At 37.4% G+C, this 23,197-nt stretch overlaps 1 protein-coding gene across 1 annotated transcript; it reads right to left on the bottom strand.

Annotated features, from left to right (window-relative positions):
• Window positions 1-154: 154 nt before the first annotated feature.
• LOC142607385 (protein LUTEIN DEFICIENT 5, chloroplastic) lies at window positions 155-20,948 on the bottom strand. The gene is made up of 16 exons (XM_075778845.1): window positions 20,716-20,948; window positions 20,461-20,623; window positions 19,865-20,081; window positions 19,675-19,746; window positions 19,490-19,600; window positions 18,209-18,400; window positions 17,888-18,049; window positions 15,815-15,910; window positions 15,637-15,738; window positions 9,594-9,626; window positions 9,403-9,483; window positions 9,224-9,306; window positions 5,674-5,805; window positions 1,157-1,217; window positions 974-1,039; window positions 155-578 (listed from the first exon to the last, which is right to left on the bottom strand). Exons 1-16 carry the CDS (start codon window positions 20,831-20,833, stop codon window positions 390-392), a joined length of 1,878 nt encoding a protein of 625 aa, XP_075634960.1. The 5' UTR covers window positions 20,834-20,948; the 3' UTR covers window positions 155-389.
• Between the last annotated feature and the right edge of the window lie 2,249 nt (window positions 20,949-23,197).

The following is a 23,197-nucleotide window of genomic DNA, read 5'->3' as shown; positions in this document are numbered from 1 at the left end:
ATTACCATCACTAACTACTTTCAAGTAAAGCAGTATAAACAGAGGTATTATATATGACGAAGAAAGGTGGCACATCAATAACGTTAATAATTTTTTTATCAAAGATAATCCAAGAGTAGGATGAATTAAAGAAATACTATGGCTTGAAGGAGAATTTAAGAACACGAGGCAATTTCGCCATGGGCGTGTTTCCTTTCATGAATAGAGCCTGTCATTTTACAAAATTATGTACAAACTTTGAACCCATTGAACCGCTAAATATGTGAAAGCATATTATAAATATAGCAAAATAGAAGAGAATGCTACAATTTTATTTTCTTCTCCCTATACTACTTCTCCATGTTAAATAGATCCTATGCCATAAAGCCAAAATGTAGCCAGGGTAGCAATCAGGAACGAGCAGAAGAAACTTCACCTTTCTGACCCAACAGAGCATCCCCTTCTGAAAGGTTGACTGATGCACCCGCTTTCAATGACGGCATCTCCAGTGTGGGTACTATGGGAGGTTTTATTCTCCTCGTGACTGTCATCTTTAACCCTTCTGTTGTGTGAATTGTCGCTCCAGTAGTCATCTCAACCTGCACAGCCATGGTAAATAGATAAAGTTGAAGTTTACTTTCTTAAAGTCCATTAATATCCCAACTTTAGCAACTTAAGTCGATGCTCATTTGTGTCTACCTAATATAAACGAAATAAGCTTCTCAGTTTAAAGATCAATCAACACCAAACACAAACAATTAGTTCTATAAAAATATTAGAGGTTATATATATATATATATATATATATATAGAGAGAGAGAGAGAGAGAGAGAGAGAGAGAGAGAGAGAGAGACTAGCAGTTTCAGGTGTGCAGAGTTATCAGATTTTACTCCATTCAATAGTGGAGATTTGTTTAGATAACAAGTTTGAAATCATGTCTCTAAAAATCTCAGGCTTGGACAGAAAATATGCAAAAAAGGAGAAGGTTACTTACAGGTGGAGCTCCAAGTGCTATTTGGAAGTTAAATCGCCGGACAAGCATTGCAAGTGCTACTACAGTCTGCAAAAAAAATGTGAACACATATTAACTCTAAACGAAAGGCATCATAAATCCTTTATATCATAACATTTGATCTTCTAACAAGTTTCTGATGCAAGAAACCTTTAACAAAATTACCTCGTATGAAGCGAACATGTCACCTACGCATTTTCGGGGTCCTCCACCAAAGGGTAAATAACTGAAAGAAGACCATATCATATATATATATATATATATATATATATATATAGCCATATATAGAAAAAGTAACATTTGAGAAAAAGGGCCCTAGAGTGGAACAAGTCCAAATACACATGGAGTGGAAATAAATTTTAAGCAAGAACCAGCACTAGGGGTCACCTTCCCCTAAAAGGAAGCAATAAGCATTCTTTGTCCGTAGTTTCATTTTCCAAATGCAATTAGTATTAAAATTCAGTAAAACAAATTCTTAATCAAAAGGAAGGGAAAAGATGAACAACAATGAGCTTTAAAAAAATTCCGAAGCAGGGTCTTGCTTGGCCAAATCACTAAGGATTTAATATTTTGGGGCTGGTTTAGGGAGAAGTAACAGTCAGGTGCAGATCTGTATTAATTTAGATAATTAGGTGATCTTTGAATTATGAAACTCATTTGTTTTTGGGCTGGGAAACTTTGAATAAAGATCAGATTAAGGTATAGTTGTACCTTAAAAAAAATGAGGCTTTGAAAAAGTGTACATAAACAAATAAAGTAAAAAAACTGAAAGAAAAGGTTGTTAGCAAATACACTAAGGAGGTACTTCAGCTAGATTAGATTGCTTCATGGTGACACACTTCAGGGCTAAGTAAAACCTGTTGCATAAACAATCTAATGACTATGCAGCTAGCCTTCCTTAAATTTCCATATTCCAAAATTCCCCCACTGTTCCACAAAATAACAAAAAAAACTCAAACCCACCGAAATTTATTCTACCTCTATTCTAGTTCCCATGTGAGTTCTGTTCCATCAAAATCAAAACTGGTTTCCTCATTTTATAAACTTGTACGAGTCCTGTTGCTGCCTGAAACTCTTCTAATGTTATCCAAGTGCTATCTGATTCAGGGTCACCTTTTCCATCCAGAAGAATTTTTTTATGTTTTATTTTTTTTAGTCTCCATCTTCAGTAGAAACAATATTAAGCCTCCCTTGAAATCCGTTGCAGATGTGGAGCTGATGGTTGGCTTAACTGATCCTCATAGGTAGCATGATATGCAGTAAGATCCTCATAGGTAGCATGATATGCAGTAAGATCCTCTGTATTAACAAAGGACTAATTTTCTTCTGGTAGCTCCAAAACATAACCAACATATCCAAGTAAAATAGGGGTAAATTGGTACCCTCCCTCCTTCTATGCAACTATTGCACCAACATCACTGCGGACAAATGTCAACTGACCACCATTACTGATCAAGTTGGCAACATTCTTCAACCAACTTCAGAAAAAACCCTCCCATTTTCAGTTCATCTCAAATTGAATTCACTGAGCCATCCCTCAACCTTGAGTCCCACTTCCTCATGATCTAGTGCCTCCAAATGCATCACCCTCACCTCATCATCACTGCAACTATTTGATTAAATACTTCTCATTGTATGGGAGTAGAGAAGGATTCTAAGGAGGAAGTTGGCAACCAATTTATTCAGCCCCAATATAATTGCTTGTTTAGGGAGTTGTAACTATGACATAGGCTTTAAATGGTGGATATTAAGGCTTTGATGGTTGAGAAAGGTGAGATTGAGGATAAAAAAGGTGTTCCATTTGCATCTCTAAAAAACATGATGATGATTGTATTTAGTTGGTCCTACGATTTTAAGGAAAATGGAAATAGGTATGATATTGAAAGTTGGAGAGTAAGGATATGAGTTGCTGGGAATATTTAACTGGACTAGTCAATTTCCTGTCCCAGTGTTGGATTTGTAGGGGATGAGGAAGAGGTATGGTGGGTTTGGTGAGCACATGTCAAAGGATTGAGAAAATAAAAATTATAAATAAAAAAATAAAATAAAATAAACTTTCTTAATAATAGTAGTATTTTTTAGATTTTCAAAAGTTTTCAATGAATAAGATAAGGTTAGTTTTGGAAATTTTTTGTTATAAAGTAAAATAAAATAAAATAAAAAAAGAAGCAATTTTATTGATTTAAATTTGTAAAAAAGATACATAGGGAACGGATGGTGTATATTGCTATTGGTAATATACACGAGTTGCCCGACAAAGATCATGAAACGATGAGTCTATGAAATTGTTGGGGGGTCGATTCCCAACAAATGATGTCCAATAGACTAGAGAACCAACAAATTAAGATTTTAATCTACAGATCTTAGTCTCTCTATAGATAGATATTCTTGAAAAAGCTCTCCTATTCAGCGCTTAGGTGGCAAAAAAAAGCCACATCAACTTAAAAAAATATTTTTCTTTTCTTTTCCAATTTTTTCCATTTTGTATTTTTTTCTTCTAATTTTCTCACAATTTTCTTAACCTGACATAATTTCTTTTTTTATTTATTTATTGATATTGGTTTTTTTTTCCTTTCTTGCAATTTCTTGGTAACCAAACAATAATTTAGTCCTATAATTTCATTCTAAAAAAAAAACAATAATTTAGTCCAATAATCTTAGAAATCTTCTAAAACAAATTAGTCCAACAAAATCTTCTAACCCCAAAATCATCTCCTAAAAGAAAACCCAGATTCATCCAAAAAAAAACCAGATGCAGAGGATCCACCAAACCCAGATTCAAACTAATTCCAGAAATTTCAAACGAAAGCCCCAAATTCAAAATTTCAAACTAATCCCGCAATCCTCGCCTGCAAACCCAAAATCACCACAACCTCAACCGTCCAACACCATCCTAAACCCAGATCCACCACAGAGCTTGATCCGTGACCACAAACCTCAAAGAAAACCAGATCCAATCGATCCCGACCACCTGACTCGAATCTCCTCGTCTCAAGCTCGACCAGCAAGGACCCAGCCTCAGATCGTCGTCGCCTTGTGCAGAAATAGGGTCCCGCGAGCTCCTCATCGCACGTGTACGTTGGTCAGAGTGACAAAATTTGAGTTGGAAGATTGGCTATAGCATTGGAGCGACAGCAATTGCTGTCAGCTTTGGCTTCTTTGCGCATGAATCAGAGATCACAAGAATTATCACAGAGAGAGGGAGATGAAATTTTACTAGAGATTAAGGATCTGTTTGGATAGAACTTATTGCTGAAAACTGAAAACACTGTAGCAAAATAATTTTTAAATGTGTGAATAGTACCATGGGACCCATTTTTAATAAAAAATTGATAAAAAGTGAAGTTTGTGGGTCCGTGAACAGTGCTCGGATGCACTGTTCACGCAAGAAAAAGTCAACAAGTGTGAATACTGTTCATGCACTGTGCATGAACAGTAGCCTTTGTCTCCTAAAACTTGTGCAAAAAAAAAAAAAGACCTGAAACGTGAGAGGGAAAACGTAGACGCAGATCATTTGTATCCAAACGGATACTAAGTATTACCATATTAGAGAGACTCGGTTTTATTTTTGTGAAATTATAGGTTTTATATACATATATTATATATATATATATACACACATATATATATAAGCTTATGTGGCTTTTTTTTTGCCACCTAAGTGCTGACATGGCCACTTAAACTTAGACACATCATCATCTGATTCAATTTTTCAATATTAAATATGCCAACTATACAAACCGTTTACCACGTAAACATTTTCCGTTAGTGAGTTAATGGTAATGACCAAATTGACTGTAAGTTTAAAATAGTAGTAACCAAATTGATTGTGGCCCCAAAATGTAGGGACCAAAATTATGTTTTTGCCTAAATTTTATGTATTTTGTAAAGGTAATTTTGAAATTTACCCTACACACTTCCCGAGAATAACATGGTATCAAAGCCGCACATACCACCCACCACCAGTAACTCCAGCATTGCACATCATTGATGACCACAACCAGTTGAAATCCTAAAGTCGACAACCACAATCACGAACAATCTAACTTCTGACACCAGAGATCTCAACCACACTCTTAAATCACCAAATCATAACTTAGACCACAAACAATTTGAACTCACCAACTAATATCTAAAAGAAAAACAGCTCAAGAAAGTCAATCAAATGGCTTGAAAGGAGCCAAGGCCAAATTAGCCTACCAAATGACCCAAATAGACCTTACCTAATATTTAATAACTGTTGTGCAAGTAAGCTAATCAAATGATGACTGAAGTGACCCAAACAACTGTATGTGGCCAGGAAATGGCAAATCTAATAACTTAAGGAGCTGGTCAGTTGCAAATAAGCAAGAATTGGACATAAATCACACTCATATAATCGTGGGGACATCAACTGGCTTCAAGAAAGCCCAACAGCCCTCCTCTGGGCCCAAAGGACAAGTTTAATGTAGTATTATTATAGGTACTTTCCTGCAGTCCTAACTCCAACAAATATTTGGAGGTTCTCTTGTACAGTTTGATTATACTACTAGCAAGCCACTTCATTGAGGTTGTTACAAGTTACAACAATGTGATACAAGTTAGGAAGACTCAAACAGGAAAAACAAAACATGAACAAATTCAAACACTTAGTTAACTGACCAGCTGTAAGAAGACAAGAGATCAACAAATATTTGATATACCTGAAGTTTTGGTTTGTTTCGTTTGGATTGGGTCCATCTAAAGGCCATCTTTCAGGCTTAAACTTTTCTGCTTCATCCCAAAGTTTTGGACTTCGATGCAAGTTCCAAACAGAAATAAAGATATCCTCACCCCTGTAAATAACAATAGAAGAAGACAAAGAAATTCAATAGATTACAAAAACTGTATCCAAGACATCATAGCATTAAACATGAAAGCTACATTGATAAAATTAAATAGATTACACATAAAGCTTAGTATCAGAAAATGCATATTATTTATGAAAAAGAATAAAGAAAAAAAAAAGAGAGTAAATTGTTAAATATTTATTACAACTAGATGATATCCCGCGTGATGTGTGGATACTTTATAATTTCAAATTATAATAACTTTTTGATCACTTATTTTGATATTTTGTTTTTGTCATTAAAAAAAAAGGCTTGTCACAAATTACATCACTAAACTAATCAGTTCAACAATAGTGTGAGAAAATCTCTTTCCTATATCCAAGTTCTCTCCCTTCAGAATCAAGGATTCCTCCCTTTCTTCTTTGTGACTCTAATATAATATTATTTTAACACATGGCAACATTTTATTGGTTGCGGGGCCACTAAACACTATTGGCATGACCTTTCGATTGTATTGAATAATTTTTCCCACAATTAAAGTTACTTTCTTATCTCACACATTAAAATTGTCATGTAGAAACATATTACAAAAAATGCAAGTATAAAAGGCATTGGATATGTTAGGGTCATAATTTTATGTAATTTGCTAATCCTCTGACAAAATGCACTTTACTTGTAATTGGGTAAATAAAAGTCGGGTTTAATACATCAAGAAGTATGTTGTTTAAGCATATCAAGGATCTATTTGGGATCTGCTTATTTTGCTGAAACTAAAAACTTTTTGTTAAAAGTGCTATAGATAAAGGTAAAAATTAGCTGAAATAATACAATGATACCTATGAATAGTACTAAAAAGTACAGTGGGCTCATGAATAGTAGCAAAAATAAGCTGAATAGTAAAATAAGTAGTTATCCAAACGCAACCCAAGTGTTCGTATTAAAAACATGAATATTGATATAAGAAACAAATGAAGAAAAGCTGTTTCATTAACTCTTGACAAATAGCTCAACAGATACTGCTATTGAGACTAAATGAGAAGCTCAACAAATAGCTCGATAGAAGCTCGATCTATCAAGAATTACAATTTTCAGTTTTTCAAATCTGAAATTCGGCCCAAGTTTATATTTTTGTTTAGGGTTTCTTTTCTCACAACCCTAGATATATATAAGGCTTATTCTAAAAGCCGTCACACACAGATACAGAGACCAAGAGCTTTATTTTCTCTAAGAGAAGCTACTGCGTTTGTGCGCTAATTTGTAGGTTGGTATTTTGGAATAGGCCAGGGTAGTAGTAAGAATCTTTATACTTGTAACTATTTAATTGTTGATTAATGAATTCTTAGGAGTGGTGACCTTAAAATCACCCGGTGAGATTTTTGCCTTGCAAGAGGTTTTTCCCATTTTTCAACAAATCACCGTGTCAATTTAATTTCCACAAAAAAATTATTTTATTTATGTGTGCGCAAATAGATACATTATTATTAAAGGTATAAAATACAAAAAGACCAACAAAGTAAAGGTATAAAATAAGGTTTGAAGGTTGAAAAAATTGTATATATGTTGCCACGATGACATACCCATCAAATCAAAATTCCAAAACCCGTAAAAGGTTCTTTGTGGCTTCACCCCTTTGGCAAAAGACTAGTCACACATCATCATAAACCCAACACAAAAACTCCAACACCAAAAATCTCAAACAACCAAAGACCCATATCCAATCACAACTCTCACAAAACCCATGATGACCTTTGACCTCCACATCAAAACCACCCAACACTTTTTTTCTCTCCTTGCTCTACCTCCCAAGAAAAAAACTTTTTTTAATTTTTTTTTTTCTTTGTTTCATGCTGAATTTTAGGAGACTTCTCTACTTACATGGGAGGACCCTTGGACCAAAACTATCTATCTAAGCAAACTCATGAAATTTCATCAAGCATTCTTATCTCAGTAAGTAGCTATTGTTACCCAAAAGTTTGACCATTTAATAATTTGTTTCATTAATTTTAGTAATCTTGCCTTGTTATTAAGTGACATATGCCAATTTATGGTGACTTGAGTTTTTGCTATAGAAATATGCTCTGGTACATTAGCAACTTTTTGCAATGAATAAACTCAATATCTTTGAATGCTAAAGAAAAAGCTAAGAGCACTAGGGCAAAAAATTGTATTGTTTATTTTCTTTTACCATATACAATTTGTTTTCTTAACACTTAGTCTAGAGGGAACTATTTCTTTTCAACTTAGATGGACCCATATACCTCTCATTTCTTATTCATTATTCCATCATTACCAATATTATAAATGACATTTATATAACGACCCAAGAAATAACATAAGTCACATCTGCGCTATACCTCAAAAGGACTAGTCACAATTAAGGCTACTTGTAGTTGTTAATAAAGCCAAGTTTAACCTAGTATATGCCTGATGTGAGACTCATCACACACCCACACACATCAAACAATCAATCAAATTAGGGCATTACAATCTCCCCCACTTAAATCCCTAACATCTTCGTTAGGGCACATTTTGTGGGGTTAGTATCTCCGAGCCCACACAGGATTATCAGACCAACTTTGATACCTTATGTAACAACCCAAGGAATAACGCTAGTCACATCTACGCTATACCTCAAAAGAATTAGTCACAATTAAATCTTCTTGTAGTAGTCAATAAAGTCTAATTCAACTTAGTATATGCCAGATGTGAGACTCATCACACATCCACACACATCACACAATCAATCAAATTGAGGCATCACAATTTCTATATTGGCAAACACTATCAAATCCAGAGTAGCGAGTCTCTTGAACCCAAAACCAACTTTAAAGCTATATGGTAAGAATTCTTTTCATTGCAATTTACATTTCATTTGGGTTATATATGAACCTTTTTCAAAAAAATATCACTAATCCTATATTTTATAATTTTTTTTAAAACTTTCTTTTTTTATACATTTTAATAAGTACAACGTAGAGCAAAAAGCTACAGGAGTACTGACTACTGAGTAGTCAGAGCTGTTTTTCTAAAAGAACCACTGTTTAAAATAAAATAAAATATAATCATTTTTTGCTAACTTTAACATAACATTTTTTTTTTTGATAAATAATTCTAACATAACATAATAGGGGAATATATGTAGATTCCTTAATAATAGTGAAGATCAACTGACATTGGGTTCCTTTCCCTACCAAGGAACACACTTACTGTTCTACTGGATAATACAGAAGAACTTCATATAGAAAATCGGAAGGGCTATTAAAAAAAAACTTACAAAAATAACAACTAAACAAATAATGTTCAGAAAAACAATAAAAATAAAAATAAAAAAGGTTCTAAGCAAGAAGGTAATAAATTTTTAAAAAAATAGTATACTAATTGACAGACAAAAGTAGCATTGGCAATGGATTTAATAGGATAAGACCTTTTTATGGGGTACCCTCCAAGCACATCATTCTCAAGTGAACGACGAATTAATACAGGTGGTTGTGGATAAAGCCTCAAGGACTGCAAAGAAGGGAAAAATGGGGGAAAAAATGTCAATGCCTGAACACAAACAATGAAGTCCAACTGTTATTTATTATTTAAAAATCATCTTCTCACTTCGTTGATTACTCGAGTTGCATACTTGAGTTTCTTCATATCTTCAATTGTTGGAAACCGATCTCCTAGGACAGAATCAACCTAGAAAGTAAAGCAGAAAAACTCTATTACATAATATAATATAGATTAGAATATTATCAGTCTGCTTTCTGTTGATACTAAGCTCATATGCATAAGGACGGTAAAGATACCTCCTCTTGAAGCTTGGATACGACACTAGGCTCCTGCACTCAATCACAAAGAAAGAAAATGATTATATTTACAAAGCAGCCATTCATGAAAGACATAATCGTTGTCCTCACATACATAAAGACATACGTATGTACACACCAATGCTACCACACATATTTACATGTATGTACAAGCATATACTTTATTTTTTTTTTTATAGGTAAAAATATGTGCATTCAAAAAACACTACCTTATGCAAAAGACATAAGGCAGAGAGAAAAGTACACAGGGAAGAGAAAGAGAAAAAAGAAAAAAGAGGAGAATAAACTAAGAACACAGAAGAGAACTAAGAAACATAGGGAGAGAATCACTAGAGGTGAGTCCCCAAGCCCTAGACCAATCGAACAGAGTGCCACTAAGAGAGGCCAAAAGCTGGTCGTCTGAACTTTCCATGTCCTCAAACGTCCTCCTATTGCGTTCCCTCCAGAGACACCACATCAAGCATAAAGGAGCTAAATTCCAAATACTAGACGAATGTTTTCCAAGCCAATTCCACCAACTGAATAGAGTATCCGCAATCGATCTAGGCAAGACCCAGGAAAACCCAAAAGATCTAAGAACCAAACTCCACAGTCTAGAAGCCTTTCCACAATGTAATAACAAATGATCCGCCGTCTCCCCATTACTGCGGCACATGATACACCAATCGACAAAATCCAACCCTCTTCCCCTCAAATTATCCCCTGTAAGGATCCTATCCCAAACAGCAGTCCACACAAAGAAAGAGACACGCCGAGGAGCCTTAACCTTCCAAACCCCTTTCCAAGGGAAGATAATAGGCGCAGAGCTTCTCAACTTATTGTAAAACGAACGAATATCAAAGACCCCGTTCTTTGTCAACTTCCATCGCATACGATCTACATTTTCGGTGTGAGGAAGATTGGAGCCCAATGTTTGAAGAAAATCATCCACTTCACGCATCTCCCAATCATTAGGACTCCGAATAAAACGAACATTCCAGCTTCTCCGCTCCTCAATCCCCAACCGTTCAAGAGAAGAGGCCACCGATGCCTCTTTATTGGATGCAATCCCATACACGCTCGGAAAAGACAACTGAAGTGGATGTTACATAGGGGATTTCAACATTGTTAGGTTCCCAAGTGAACGGTTGGGGGGTTCTCGTCTCACCCCAGCAATGGAGAACTTTTCTGAGTTCATTGAGGAGCTTAGCTTGATAGATTTGCCTTTGGAAGGAGGGAGTTTTACTTGGTCGAGTGGTTCGGATCAGCCCTCGATGTCTAGGTTAGATAGGGCTCTGGTTTCCCTCGATTGGGAGGATCACTACCCGGATGTGACCCAACGGATTTTATCTCGTCCTATTTCAGATCACTTCCCCATTTTAGTGGAGGCAGGACGGATTGTAAGGGGGAAAAGTCCTTTTAGGTTCGAAAACATGTGGCTAAAGTCGGATGGGTTCAAAGAAAGGGTTCATTCTTGGTGGAATCGATACTCCGTCTCAGGTACCCCCAGCTTTGTTCTTGCCAAGAAGCTGAAGGCATTGAAGGCGAGAATATTATTCGTGAACCGGAGTGAGTTTGGAAATGTAGAGCGTCGGAAAAAGGAATTGTTGGAGGCTTTGAGATTATTGGACGTTAGGGAAGGGGAGCATGGTCTTTCTGAAGTGGAGTTAGGTGAGAGGGCTGGGTTGAGATCCCAAATTCAGAATCTTCTCTCTTTGGAAGAGATTTCGTGGAGACAGAAATCGAGGATGCCTTTGTATTAAGGAAGGAGATAACAATACCAAATTTTTCCACAAGATGGCCAATTCTCGGAGAAGGTATAACCATATTAGTATGTTGGAAGTGAATGGGGTTACCTATGAAGACGAATTCGAGATGGCCGACCAAGCTGTACAGTTTTATAAAAATTTGTACAAGGAGACAGAGGAGTGGAGGCCTTTCATGGAAGGATTGGAGTTTGTTCAGATAGAGGGGTTGGAGAGGGACTGGCTTGAACGGAGGTTTGAAAAGGAGGAGGTCCTTCGAGTTGTCAAAGAGATGGAAGGAGATAAAGCTCCAGGTCCTGATGGTTTCTCTCTGGCTTTTTATCACCAGTGTTGGAGAACTGTGGAAAGAGATGTCCTAGCTGTGTTTGAAGAGTTTTATCAACACAGTAAGTTTGAAAAATCTCTAAATGCAACATTCCTAGCCTTAATCCCTAAGAAGAATGGTGCTTCCAATATTCGAGATTTTAGACCTATTAGTTTGGTGGGGAGTGTCTACAAGATTTTGGCCAAGGTGCTGGCAAATCGCATGAAAGAGGTTTTGGATCAGTTGATATCTGAGTCTCAGAACAGTTTTGTGGGTGGTAGACAGATTCTTGATTCAGTTCTCATTGCTAATGAGTGTGTAGATAGTAGGGTGAAAAGTAAGATTTCGGGGGTTATTTGCAAATTAGATATTGAGAAGGCGTATGATCATGTGAATTGGGAGACTCTTCTTGATTTGTTGAGGAGAATGGGATTTGGGGTGAGGTGGTGTAGGTGGATCCGCACTTGCATATCTACAGCCCAATTCTCGGTGTTGTTTAATGGGACCCCAGCTGATTTTTTTGGGAGTTCGAGGGGTTGAGACAAGGGACCCGCCGTCGCCCATGTTGTTTTTGGTTTTGATGGAGGTTCTCAGGCAAGATGCCGCAAAGAGCCGAGGGCTGGTTTAATTCGAGGTTTTAGGGCTCACTGGTAGACGATTTGGGGGAGGGGGTTTGTGTATCGCATCTATTGTTTGCGGATGACACGATTCCGTTTTGCAATGCTGATGAGGAATGCATTCTTTATATTCGGATGCTTCTTCTTTGTTTTCAGCAAAGATGTCTTAAGGTTAATGTACTGAAAAGTGAGATGGTTCCTATCGGGCAGGTTCCTAATATCCATGTCTTAGCAAAGCTTTTGGGATGCCGGATTGGATCTTTGCCTATGACCTATCTTGGTATGCCTTTGGGGGCGTCCTTCAAGTCCCCTACTGTTTGGAATCCTATCTTGGAGAATTTTGAGCGTAAGTTGGCCGGTTGGAAGAAGTTGTATCTGTCAAAAGGTGGAAGACTAACGTTGCTTAAAAGCACTTTGTCTAGTCTTCCCACTTATTATCTGTCTCTTTTTACCATCCCTACGCATGTGGCCAATAAAATTGAGAGGTTGCAAAGGGATTTCTTGTGGGGGGACTCCAAGCTTCATTTGGTGGGATGGGACAAGGTGTGTGCACCTTTGAAAAATGGTGGGTTAGGGGTAAGGAAATTAACTACCTTTAATAAAGCTTTACTAGGGAAGTGGTTATGGAGGTTTGGGATTGAGGAGACAAGGCTTTGGAGAAGGGTCATAGCCCTTAAGTTTGGGGAAGATTGGGGGGGATGGAAGTCCAAGCTAGGTAGAGGGGCGCATGGGTGTGGCTTGTGGAGAAGTATCCGCATGGGATGGGAGGATTTCAGCAAGAATACTTACTTTGAGGTAGGGGTGGGGGATAGAGTGAAGCTTTGGACTGACCATCCTCTTCCCTTTATTCTTGGAGGCAACTTTACGGTGAGCTACATCTTTCCTATGCACCAGCTTGGTTGCCTCAATCTCCGTCTCAAGTCTTTGTAGGAGCATAATGCACCTCTTCTCATGTCGACCCAAAGGAAGCCCCATCAACTTACTGAAACTGGGGAGTCTTTGTTTCACCCAATTAGACACCGCCAAAGTGTTATCCAACCTCCTCACCTCAGTATTTTTATTCAATTCAAGTCACAACCACCCCTTGGGATTAATAGACATCAAGGGGGAAGAACTCTCCGCTTCACCCAGGGCCTCAACTGCATAGGCTGTTTCGACCTCAGACAAAGCCAATACCGATTGATTAGCCTCAATCCCAACTCTCGGTGGACTTAGGACAGAGGTAGAGCCCAGACCTTTAACAGACCTTTCACCCTCTCGTTTCAAGATTTACCCAAAGTGAGCAGACTCAATGGCACTAGGCCCACCAGAAAAGAGACTCATAGCCACTGCCATAGTCTCCGCAGGACAACCCAAATGCTCCGAAGAAGAAACAGACACCAAATCAGGCCTCATGGTGTGAAGAAGGCCAATATCGGCCCTATCCAGTTCCGCCGGTGAAGCCCCTACGAGAGACCCATCGGAAAGAGCCACCGTCCGCCACCGAGACGGTCGCCGGCCCACAATCGGGTCTCGGCGGTCGCCGCGCTCGCCGTCGCCGTCGTCGGAGCAGGTTGTCGCACTGAGGCGACCTTCTCCGATAGCTCCGGTGACTCCTCGGCAGGGGCGAAGTCAACCCCGATGGCATCTTGAGCCTTCGAAGCTTCGTATGTTGCTTTGGACTTAGCCAAAACTTGATCTTTCAGACTTAAGAGACTCAGGTTTCTCCTTGGTGGGCTAACACTCACTTCCAGCCTACTTGGGCCATTGGGCTCAGAATGAAGGCCCACTTGGAACCCATCTTTGTCTAAGTCCACCACAGAACATATATTAGCCCGTGAACCACAAGGCTCCCTCTGATCTCTTGATACACATAAGGAACTCCTCAGACCAACTTTATGCCATGCCACCCTCCTTTTTCCTTCTGCAATCACTTCTATGGTCAAGCTGTTACCTGCCCACACAGGCTTTCCCAGTTCACGATTTTTTCCAAAAGCATGTTCAGATCCCTTTGATTTGAAATTCAGCTGGGATTTCCTTTGAATTCCTACTGGTTTTGTTATATCCACATTAAATGCCTCTGTACTGCTCCGAGAACCTGCGACTCTACCTTCTAGAGTCATCGGACCAGCCAAGCTCACCGGGTTCTGTTTCACAACTGGGTTTTGCTTCTCAAAATGATTTTTTCTTCTGACCTGCACCTCATGCCCACGCACCACATCGGCAAAGGATGTAGAAGATTTAATCCCTGAGTTATTCTTAAGGTGCTGAGCCACAAATTTGTACTGCCCAATCCCACTGTTCGCAAAGTTATCGGGTTCCAACATCTTCCTTAACTCTAACCCAAACACCCTCCATCCATTCTTAGCTCTGCCTACTGGAATAATAATGGACCTCCTAGACCCGCCAACTTTAAGTTCCGTCAATCGTAGGAACACGCCAAAAGAATTGGAGCTCCGTTGAAGGGTATAAGCAAAATCACCTTCCCTGAACGAAAAAAAATACTTCGAACTGGACCCAACGACTAACTGTTCTAAGCTCTTCATCAGCCATTGTGCCACTGTCTTACCCATGAAGACCGACTTCATGAAGTACCTACACCGCTAAAAAATCCTTAAAGAAAAATACCGTCCCCCTTCCTCTACAACCAGTTGAAAAAGTTTGGATTCAATAAAAAAACTACGAACGCCACCCATGATCAAGGCAACTACAAACTCTAAGATCACAATAAGACTGAAAACAGGATTTCTGGCTAATTCGAGGTAGCCGGGCCTCCTAGTGAACCAGGAATTTCAGAGTCGTTCACCATCATGACAACCTTACATTCATTTTACAGAACAAGTCATGTACAAGCATATACTTTAGCAATTACCATTAGATTCATTTCCTTTTATTGTTAGGTAGAAATTAGGGTTGTGTGAGCATATATCACCATACTTGACAGAGAGAAAGAGATTAGGAGAAAAAGAAAAAGAAAAAGAGGATTGCTAGAAAGCTACATGTCATCTCTTGACACCTTAATTGCAGGTAGAATCTGCACAGAACAATAAATATATCCTAGAATGCAAACACTGTCAAATGAAGGATGATTAGACAACTTTCTTTATAAAATTATTGTTTATATTTTAACATAAATTTTTATTCATAAAAGGAATTCCAAGAATGTATAAATAAACAATAATAATTCAAAATTTTTCCATCCTAATGAATATCTGAAAACATTATGCACTTTGGAAGCTGATTTAAAATTGTTAAATGCAGTGTAAGTATTAGAAGAATGTGTAAATGATTAAATTCATTATTTCCTAACAGATTAGGCCATTGGGACAAGTGGTAGTGTATCACTAAGAAACAACTAAACCTTAACCAAACTTTACCTTGGAGAGAAGATAAAAGGTCCATGTCAATACTGCAGCTGATGTTTCATGCCCAGCTATAAGCATCGTCATCAAGTCATCACGAAGTTGCTTGCTGGAAACCTACAGAGAGTTTGAGAGGAAAGCTTCAATTATTTGTGGCTGGAACCAAAACATTTGATGATCTCTAGTAACATACATCATCTCCTGATGCCAAAAGGAAGTGGAGAATACTAGGATCTTGTTCATTCACATATTCCTCGTGAAACTGTAGCTCTTCTTCATCTACCATCCTCTGCAGAAGAAAGAAATAAAATATTACACTTAACGAAAACCCACAAACTTAGTATCAAAGTACATCCAAAAGACCCACAAAATGATTTTGATAACTCATAGACTTCCACCTCAATAAAATCACATAAGAAAAATAGATTCAGAAAACTAACCTTCAAAACCTTCCGGTTTAAGAAAAACAGCCATAAAGAACTACTTAGTTTTACATCAGCCATTCATATTTTCTTACCAAAAAAGGAAAAAAATAAAAAAGGTCCATTTCACCAATACAAGAGTTAAAGACAAAATGTTTAAGCTGTAATTATTTACCAATCAAAGTTCAAACACCACCTAATTTTTATTCACATTTTTATCTTAGAGAAACTGCTGAAGATTAAGGGAATTTATATCTCTCCTTGAGGATCCTACTTTGCAAGGTCAACACTGTTAGTGGCCTTCTTGAACAAAGCCAGAATTCTATTCAAGTTCCATATAAAGAATCTCCAAATTCTTATTTGGACAATGTGTTTTGTACCCTGACAGATGACGTCATTTATCAAATAATTGAGCCATATCATAACTTATGAATCATATCATTATAAATAAAGTTTCTTCATTTAAATAGAAATTGTACTACCAACGAAGTAATAGTTGAGTAGGCTAATTATTATTTTTTTTAGATCCACAAAGTAGATCCGGAAAAGTTCCACGGTGCTGCTATCCAAGAGATAGGATAGATGTGACACAGTTGGAAGACAGTTAGGATTCAAAGAATATTATATTTGGAGACAAATTTCTTATGGTTGTTAAAGTTACACTTGTTATTTTTATATTATCTTGTCATTATTTTATATTAGCATAAGGATATTCTAGTAATCTTGTAATATCACTCTAATAAAAATATGTGCTAAGTTGAGGGACTAATTGATTAAACCCTTAAATAATTTTCTACTCTCCCTCCCTCTCTCTCTCTCTCTCTCTCTCTCTCTCTCTCTCTCTCACAACTCTAATCTTTCATATTTTACAACTCAACTATGGTTAAATTGTAAGCATGAGAATCTGTAGAACTTCCTTCTCACTGCTTTTGTTCCTTTAGCAGGCAGAACATTGAATCATGCTTCGCAATATTTTTTGGCTTTTATTTCCTTTCTTGAGTCCTTATCACATGCACATTCTAACAGAGAGAGAGAAGCAATTGATCATAATCCTTTCTTATTCATAATGACATACACACTAATGATTACCACCTATCCTAAAAGATTAAGCTAATAGGATACTGTGATTTTAGTCATTTTTACTATTATTTTCTAACACTCCCTCACTTGTGGATCGAAATTCTCCCTCAATAAGTATGACCACGTAGAATTTTCTCTTTCTTTTTTTACATGGGAGGTAAAGTGTATAGACTGGAGACAGGATTCAAAACAAGATCCAAGAACCACTTGCTTTGCTACCTTGATAAATTTCTATTTATCACAAAAGCCCTAATGCTTACATACATACACATTATTTATATATGTATTAGGGAACTTTTGATAGCTTGGATATTCAAGGAACCCCCTACCAGTTTCTGATATATTTGGCATAGGCACACAATTTATGGACACTGCAAATTGGCTTATCTCAAACCCACACTCATCAAATAAGCAATAAGATTCACTAAAAAAGCACAAAAAGGGGGCACAACCCTAGTGCACTAGAAGTATACAAATGAAGAGCATCTCTAATCCAAACTCATTAAGATAGTTCTCAAATAAAATGCTGAAGTGAACCCTTTAAACCATATTCAGCATTGCATGTGATATCTGGCACCAATTTAAAGGGAAGAGTCAGTGAGCTCAGCATGCATTCTCCACCATGTGCCCATGTATGCATGGTAGAACATATATAGGCACAAAAATAGTAGAATTAGCACACGTGTCCACTACAGTACACCATTATATATAGTAACAAATTGAAGAGCAAAGGTTTATGCAGCTCCATCAATTGAGAAATTTACCTTGCATATTGCAATCAAATCATCAAGTATATCATTAATCAATTTGAGGGCTGCAGAAACCCTTTTTTGCCGGGGTGAAATGTCTTTCCATATTGGGATCTCCCAGAATGGGATTGGAGAAACACTCCGATCTTCTGCTTCTCTCAGGACAGTGTAAACGGCCTGGTCTAGCCAAAACACAATCATTGCATATATGTATGAAGCATTTGTACAATAGCAAAATTAATGAAAAATTATTGAAGGTGTGAACTGAAACAGGAATGAACTAATACAAACCAAACATAAGATCAAACTAAAAAGAGTGGTGGGACAATAGAATACCTCAACTATCCCGGTATCATTGCTTAATGAATCAAAATCGTAGTTGAATACTGCCTTGCCAATGATGTCCAATGTCAAATGGGAGAAAAGTGACTCCATCTCTACATCTTCCCCATCAGATGCAGCAGCATCTAGCTTCTTACATAGCCTATCTGTAGCTTGTCCGAAGAGACTAATCATAGCAGCTACATACTACAGACGAAAACCCACACAAAGGAAAAGGGAAATCAATGGCAAACTGGTCAACCCTAACAATGACAAACATTTTTTAAGACCCAAATCAGGGCTTGCCTAAGGGTGAGGCAGATCCAAAGTACCAAAACATTATATAAAGTAGGTAATGCACTTGTTAGAAATATGCCTTGGACATAGAGGCATAACCAAAGGCATGCTACTTCCATCCTTATCCTAGTGTCTTTCTTTCTTTTTTTCTCACCACTTCAAAGATAAGCATAGTTTCTTTTCTGATATATTTTATTTTTTACCATGTTTCTTTCTTGAAGAAAATTCCCACTCTATAATAATTATATCTGCAATTCCTACTGTCACGGATAAATATCCATTTCTCCTATTTCCTTCAATCATGAAATGCTTACTTATAGTCATATAAATTACACTCGACTATTTGCATAGCTACCAACCCCTGCTTACTATGAATATCGATATATAGAACTAAAAAGGTTTAGACAGTCTCTTAGGGAGTGCAATGTCATGCCTCTCTTCAGCTATTAAAAATATTTACTTTACATAAATTATACAATCAACAAAGAGTAGAAGAATACCAAAAATAACACTAGTAGAAGTGGTAAAAGAGAACATGTTAATAAGCAAGTAACAAAGACTACGACTTCAGATGGAATAGAATAGTAGAAAGAATACATATGCTGACCCTAACTAATTTGTTAAGGATCTAATCCAAAAAAATTGTGAGTAAGGCTTGGTTGTTGTTGTTGTATATGCAATTTCAACTATAATGGATAAATATCCATTTTTCCTATATCCTTCAACCAATAGAATGCTTAATTATATAAATCACACTTGTTTATTTGCATAACTAAAAACTACTTACTATGTATATCAATATATAGCCCCAAAAGGTTTAGAAGTTCCCTTAGGGAGTGCAATGTCATGACTCGCTTCAGATATTGGAAACATTTAACTTCACATACATTATAGATCAACTCACTAGCATCATCTAATTTTAAGACTCAAATCAAAAGAAGATGTGAAGGTTGGTCAGTGAAGACCATCATCATCAAATTCACAAATCATTTGAGTTACCTTCTGATGCAATGCTGGAACTATAGTACGTCGTCGAACACGCCATACCTCCCCGTCAGCTGGGATGAGCCCCGTCCCCATTACAAATTCTAGAATTTCAGCCAAGATACCCTGACAATCAAGTGTTATCTGCTGCTATGTGTGGGTGTATGTGTAAGAGAGAGAGAGAGAGCCAATTGGATTACCTTTGAATAAGCCTTTGAGTTTTCCCTCAATATATGTTTTGCAATAGAAGGATCCGAAACTATAAGAAATGACTACAACCAACATCAAGGCATCCATCAAAAATCCATAATGGACAAATGACAATAACCACTTGACAATCTACTAGATTAAAGAAGAAACGTATACACACAAAAATAAAAACAAACAAACCTTTGGTCCAAATTTCAACCTGAAAATTCCTCCATATGTCAGGAAAAGCTCATACAAGGGGATGAAAAAGGCTTCGCTCCGAATGGCACTAATTGCTCCTTTTGCCTCCGGAATCTTCAGACAATCTTCATGGGCATCAACCCAACTAAATAAAAATTCCAGAATCTCACTAGGAACCCCCAACTTTGACAAACTCTTCTTTGCTCCAGATGGAAAACTTGAATCCAAGACAGAAGACAAAAAATAAATAAATAACAATCCCAAAAAAAAAAATCAGTGAAATAAACTTGTATCCAACATGAACATGAATTTTCTTATCATGATTTATGTTCAAATGCATACCCAAGTGAAAATTTGAATTCATGAGTGAAATAAGACGAAAGGAAATACTTATTCATATGAAGTCAAAGCCTTCACCACAATAAGCAAAAATATAAATGGAAGGCCTTGTTATTCTTATCCACAGCCATACAAGCATATATCCACACAATTCTTTAACACAAAAAAGTAAAATAAAAGGCAAACACAACGAATTCCCACAACATTAACAATGAGAAATAGCCAAAAAGAGAAGCATAGCATATTCCAAAGCATACCCAGATTGTTCCACAGTGAATTCTCCAGAGGCAATCCGAGCAGACAACTCGGCACGGCGTTTCTCTTCCAACAGCTTCTCAACGCTCTTGACTCCACTGTCCACTGAATTAGGGTCTCGACCATTGGAAGAAGAGCATGTGATTGTAGATAAACCATACAAACCTGCAAAAACCACACGCTCAAAACAAAGAGAAAATATATACAAAAACTATTAACAGAAAGAAACATTAAAGGCTTGTTTAAAGGGAACTGACCTTTATGTCTTTTGGGGTATGAAGAGAAAGATGGGGTAGTGGGTTTGGACCTGTAGAAATAAAGAGTTTTGGCGGAGAGAGATGGTGGGGCATGAAGCAAAGGAAAATGGGCAGCCATTGAAGACTGCCTGAGATGATAGATAGATAGATATGCAGATGTGCTTTTGTTGGTAGAGATGAATTAATTGCTCTTCTTACCTTCTTTTTTTTTTAAACTTCTTACCTTAGAGCTTAAAGACTGAACGGAGAGAGAAGGAAAATGAATGAATATTGAGATGATAATAAAGTAAAGCCGAACTTTAACCGCTAATAGACAGCTTGGGTATCTTTTTTAAGTAGACTTTCTTACTTCTGTTGGGATTCTTTTGCACTAGCATCAGCTGTGCTAAATAATAAGGGGTGAAATAAAAGGGGTGATTTGGTAGGGTAGTTTGAAATGAGATTGTTGTAGTTTTTTGTAATTTTTTAAAATACATATGGGTAAAAAAGTGTATGAAAATATATATAATGTTGTTTAAAATGTGAAAATGTGAGTTTGAAAGTGAAGACCAAACAATCCCTAAGTTTTTAACATTTAACACTCCAAAAAATAAAAATATTGCTTCATCAAATTTCTTAAATGTCAGAAAAATTCAGCATAAGCTATAGTGCTGTTATATCTTTGGAATAGTACGGTTAAGTATGCTATAATATTTAAGTAATTTTTTATTATACTCTCTCTTTCATTAATAAAAAATCATCTCTTCTCACTTTCTCACTCTCTCTATTCTCTCTCGTCCCATCTCCATGGTCATCCCTCTCCTTTCTCCCTCTCACTTACACTCACTCTCCCTCCTCTCTCCATTACACACCCTACCAAGGACGAAACCTCTTTTATGCTAATAACCACCATGATTCGTAGACACCATTGGGTTGTTTCACTTTGCATTCTTTTTCTAATTATGGTTTGTTAGTTTTGATTATATGTTTTTTATTGTTGGTGATTTTAGTGGGTGGCTAATGGTGGCTAGTGGTGGTGGGTTTGGGGTAGTTGTGGCCCTTGTGGGTTATGATCTAGTTGCTGGTTTTGATTTGGTGGTGGGTGCTAGGTCTCAATTGGTGGGTTTTGTGTATTGTATTGTATTAGGATTATTGCCCTTAAATCCTATTGTATAATGCTATGTATGATATTATGTATAAATTAATATTGTTGTAGGGGCATTGGGCCCAGTAATTTACCAAGAATGGCCCAACGAGGTCTTTTGGGCTAGAAACCCTAAACCGAAGACATCAAAATGAACTTGGAGTATCTGAAGGGATCTCATAGAGAAATGTCAAATAAAGATATGATAAACGAATGACCAATTATGTCTGAGGAGTATATTTGTCCTCGGATTGTTAATCCGAGGACATTGGACGAGAAGTTTAGTATCCCCGGGATATGTTATAAAGAATCCTACGGCTACGGGAATACACGGTACACGTGGAGGACAATAGAAAGGGCGGGGGAATATCTAAAGTAAAGCTGCTACCACCGCCCATACATTAAAAGCTATGTAAATTGATATATTGACTGCATGGATGGAAGGATGAGACGTGAGCATTAAGTTTGGAACTTGGTCCCTGACCCCAGGGGGTTTTAGGGAAGGATTGATGGGACAAGTATCCAAAACCAGCATTACAACCATGAGGTGGAGGACGATGAAGAGGAGAAAAAGAAGTATAAATGAAGGAGAAGTCCTACGAAGAAGGGAGAGGCTTTTTGAGGAAGAAAAAGAGCCAATAGTATATGATAATCAATATTTGTATCCAAACTTAAGAAAATACTATTATAAACTATCCTCAGATTTCGTCCGAGGAGGAATTCTAAGTCTTACTCTTGCAAACAACTCTTTAATTTGTCCTATTGGGCCCAAAGCCCGTTCTTTCCCTTATTGTCTAAACCATCCTTGAAATCTAAATTACAAACCCATCCTCTACAAATTTATTGTAAAGAAAGGCCTTTCAAGCCCATCTCCCTTCAGTCATAGTTTGGGAATTTGAATTGTGTCCTTACAATTGGCGTCGACTGTGGGGATTTAGTCTTTAAGGAAGTTTAGAACATCATGGTAGGATCAGGACCACAACGCAGCGCGGAGTCCGTAGGCTCCCAGCGTGAGGATCACTCCTTGCATCCTGATCACGGAGAGAACCGGGAAGGTAGTGTACATACTACACACACCATCAGAAGTGCAAGTCATTCGCAAGGAGGAAGCAGAGTTCCTTATGAAAGAAATACCAGGGCCATGCAGAAGGAGATCGACGGCCTAAAGAGGAGATTGGGTCACGAAAGGCGAAGGGGAACTCCTCCGGTCTCTGACCCCTCTTCGGAAGGATTCGAGGATGACAATTACGGGCAGAGATCCAGGACTCCCCCAGGTGAATCTTTCTCTTCCGAAGAAGACAATCCGCATGGGAGGCGTGGCAGAGACTACCCCTCTAGGGGCTTGGGAAATGACGCAAT

Source organism: Castanea sativa, chromosome 8, assembly GCF_040712315.1.
Source record: "Castanea sativa cultivar Marrone di Chiusa Pesio chromosome 8, ASM4071231v1".
Classification (NCBI taxonomy): domain Eukaryota; kingdom Viridiplantae; phylum Streptophyta; class Magnoliopsida; order Fagales; family Fagaceae; genus Castanea; species Castanea sativa.
The sequence above is the reverse complement of the archived record's forward strand: the minus strand, read 5'-3'. Positions and strand labels throughout refer to the sequence as shown.

What these genes read in the sequence shown, in the direction of transcription:
- LOC142607385 (XM_075778845.1), bottom strand. Translation starts at nt 20,833, where the DNA reads ATGGCTGCCCATTTTCCTTTGCTTCATGCCCCACCATCTCTCTCCGCC. An exon ending in TATCCAAGCTTCAAGAGGAG is followed by an intron (nt 9,484 to 9,593) that starts GTATCTTTACCG and finishes TTTACTTTCTAG; the next exon opens with GTTGATTCTGTCCTAGGAGA. An exon ending in TAGCACTTGGAGCTCCACCT is followed by an intron (nt 579 to 973) that starts GTAAGTAACCTT and finishes ATGGCTGTGCAG; the next exon opens with GTTGAGATGACTACTGGAGC.